The sequence below is a fragment of the Oryzias melastigma genome, unplaced genomic scaffold (genome assembly GCF_002922805.2).
Source record: "Oryzias melastigma strain HK-1 unplaced genomic scaffold, ASM292280v2 sc00526, whole genome shotgun sequence".
Taxonomy (NCBI): Eukaryota; Metazoa; Chordata; class Actinopteri; order Beloniformes; family Adrianichthyidae; genus Oryzias; species Oryzias melastigma.
Genome location: NW_023417120.1, coordinates 41,042 through 43,807, shown reverse-complemented (window position 1 = coordinate 43,807; position 2,766 = coordinate 41,042). Strand labels below are relative to the sequence as shown.

At 38.7% G+C, this 2,766-nt stretch overlaps 1 protein-coding gene across 1 annotated transcript; it reads left to right on the top strand.

Moving 5' to 3' along the window:
• Positions 1 to 311: 311 nt before the first annotated feature.
• Positions 312 to 2,713, top strand: LOC112139800. The gene is made up of 5 exons (XM_024262632.2): positions 312 to 366; positions 455 to 1,162; positions 2,203 to 2,325; positions 2,396 to 2,433; positions 2,522 to 2,713. Exons 1-5 carry the CDS (start codon positions 312 to 314, stop codon positions 2,645 to 2,647), a joined length of 1,050 nt encoding a protein of 349 aa, XP_024118400.1. The 3' UTR covers positions 2,648 to 2,713.
• The last annotated feature ends 53 nt before the right edge of the window (positions 2,714 to 2,766 follow it).

Below are 2,766 nucleotides of genomic sequence, written 5' to 3'. Positions count from 1 at the left end.
AAGCTACACGAAATATAAAGGCTTCATATATTAGCCTTCAACTGAATTCTGAACTCTTCAACGTTTCTATATCTGATCATATTTAGTTATTAAAATGACATAAGAATGTGAGCAGAAGTAAGCCTTTCAAAGTGTGCCAGTGGACACTGACATCACATTTGTACAGACACAAACTTGGTTGTGGCTTTGATCATGTGATCATGTTTCCTAATACTGATGTCACTTTAGAGAACCAATCAAATGCAGTCTTGTCTCTATAAATGCGACAAATCGTCAGATGTATTTCCATTCCACCCGAGAATCCAGACATGATGACTTCTAACCTTTTTGTTCTCTTTTTGACATGTTTTTTTGTAGGAGCAAATGGTAAGTTACAGTTTTAACATTTACATGCATTTCCAAGTATCTTTTTATGACTTTCATTAACAAGATTGTGTTTTTTGTTTCACTTCAGGTCAAAAGATCCATCCAAAATTATCATCTTCTGTACAGCAGAAAGAGGATTTTCTATCTGTCTACGTTGGTGGAAATGTTACTTTAAAATGTTCTAATGACGATCAGACAATCAAACAGATCTTCTGGTATAAGCAAAGTTTTGGACAAAAGCCTCAAATTATTTCAAGTTCATTTTTATATAGCACAGTAGAAACGTTTTTTGATGAATTCAAGAACAATTCACGCTTCAAACTGGACATAGAAAACAAAAATAATCTCTTGAAGATCACCTATTTGAAAATTTCAGACTCTGCTACTTACCACTGCATAAGTTCTGATTCTTACTCAATTACATTTTTGGAGAGCTATAGTGTCCTTATGAAGGATCCTTCTTCTTACATCCAGACTTCAGTGGATCAGTCGTCCTCTGAGAACATCCATCCAGGAGACTCTGTGACTCTGAACTGTACAGTACACACTGGGAGCTGTGATGGAGAACACAGAGTTTACTGGTTCAAAGACTCTGAAGACTCTCATCCAGAACTCATTTACACCCATGGAGGCAGGAAGGATCAGTGTGAGAGAAAGAAGAACACACAAACACACAGTTGTGTCTACAATCTGCACATGAAGAACCTGACTGAGTCTCATGCTGGGATCTACTACTGTGCTGTTGTCTCATGTGGACACATACTGTTTGGAAACAGAATAAAGCTGGATTTCGCAGGTAAGTTTATCTTTGAAGACTCAAGCTTATAGTTAGTTACAACAATAGTTGCGTTGACATGTGCAAAATGTTCTTGATTGGATCAAATATCAGTTTAGAATAGAACTGTGCACATGGACCCCAGAATTGACCCCACAAATGTGTCCATGTGCCACACAGTTGATTAGAAGAAATTATGTTGTCATGCACAGAACTGTCTAAAACGCCAGAAATATTCATAGACGAACAAATAGGGAGTTCTTTTGTAAACCAACAAATGTCCTGTATAGAGTGAGATCCTACTGCTTTCATTATTTTTCATAATAATTTAAAGTGAGTGTTCGCTAATTATTTTATAAATGCGTGCAGCAATGCAGCAATGTGCAATATGTGGGAATAACATCAACCATTTTTTTGTCTAGATGTTATAGGAAACATGAATCCACGTCATTTTTTTTACATGGTTTCTCTGGACTTTTCAGTGCGTGGAGCGGCAGTTGCCCATTCAAAATCCGCATCCACCGGCTCACACTTTCCTGAAGCCGCTCGGAGAGATAGTTCTCTCGGTAGACACGGTTTTCCCAAATTCAACAGCTCACTCATGCAGAGCAGCCAGACAGACTGCAGTCCGAAACATACTGTTACAAGCACCCCCCCTGCCCGTGACCCTCCCGCATACTAACATTAAACCTGAGTCTAGCTGTTCTGCTTAGAGAAATGGTTCACTCGCGGAGAGCGGTCGATCGGTTCTGTTCACGCTCCAAAGACTGCCATACCCTCTGCATGACGTAAAATCCAGCACAGTAATGACACACGATTGGAATGGGTTGTTTACATGCACCACGATCACATTAACAATCGGTATAACCCAGCTATCTTGATTGGAAGGAAACTTGAATCCGAATGAGTCTGATCGGGCCAGAGTATTCCAAAAGGCGTCTTTACATGAAGCATTTTTATTCTGATAAAATGTTTATTTTTATCACTTGTGGCCATGAAGCATAGCTAATGTTCATATGAAGTTAAAGTTCATTCTTTTTTTCTGGTGTCAGACTCTGCAGTTCCACTGAACTCTATGATTCTTCACACTTTGGTTGGATTATTGACCATCATGAGCGTCCTCGTTGTTTTTCTGCTTTTTCTTCTGTGGAAGATCAACAAGAGAAACAACCACACCTCCACAGGTACACAAACTTATTTCACTGTTCTACAAATGTTTTCTTGAAGTAAAACTTGTATGTGCTTGTTAACCAGAGGAAAGATCACCTGCTGCCCCCTTAAGAAGCCCAGAGGTGAGACTTAACTCTCTTCAGTTATCATGTTCATCTTGGATTCACACAAAATTCACACTGTGATCGTCTTCTGTAAATTTGGTTTCAGGCTGAGAACAAAGACACAGAAAGTCTCCATTACGCTGCTATAAATGTTAAGAGGTCCAACAGATCAAGACAGAAGAACGGCTCCAACATAGACTGTGTTTATTCCGGTGTGAGACAACAGACCTGAACCTTTAAGCCACTCTAGAGATTTTATTACATTTTGTTACATTTTATTTTCAATATTATCATGCAACATTTTTTTTAATCTGTGGCAAAACAGAGGATTTTGTGGATGATCTTATTTCA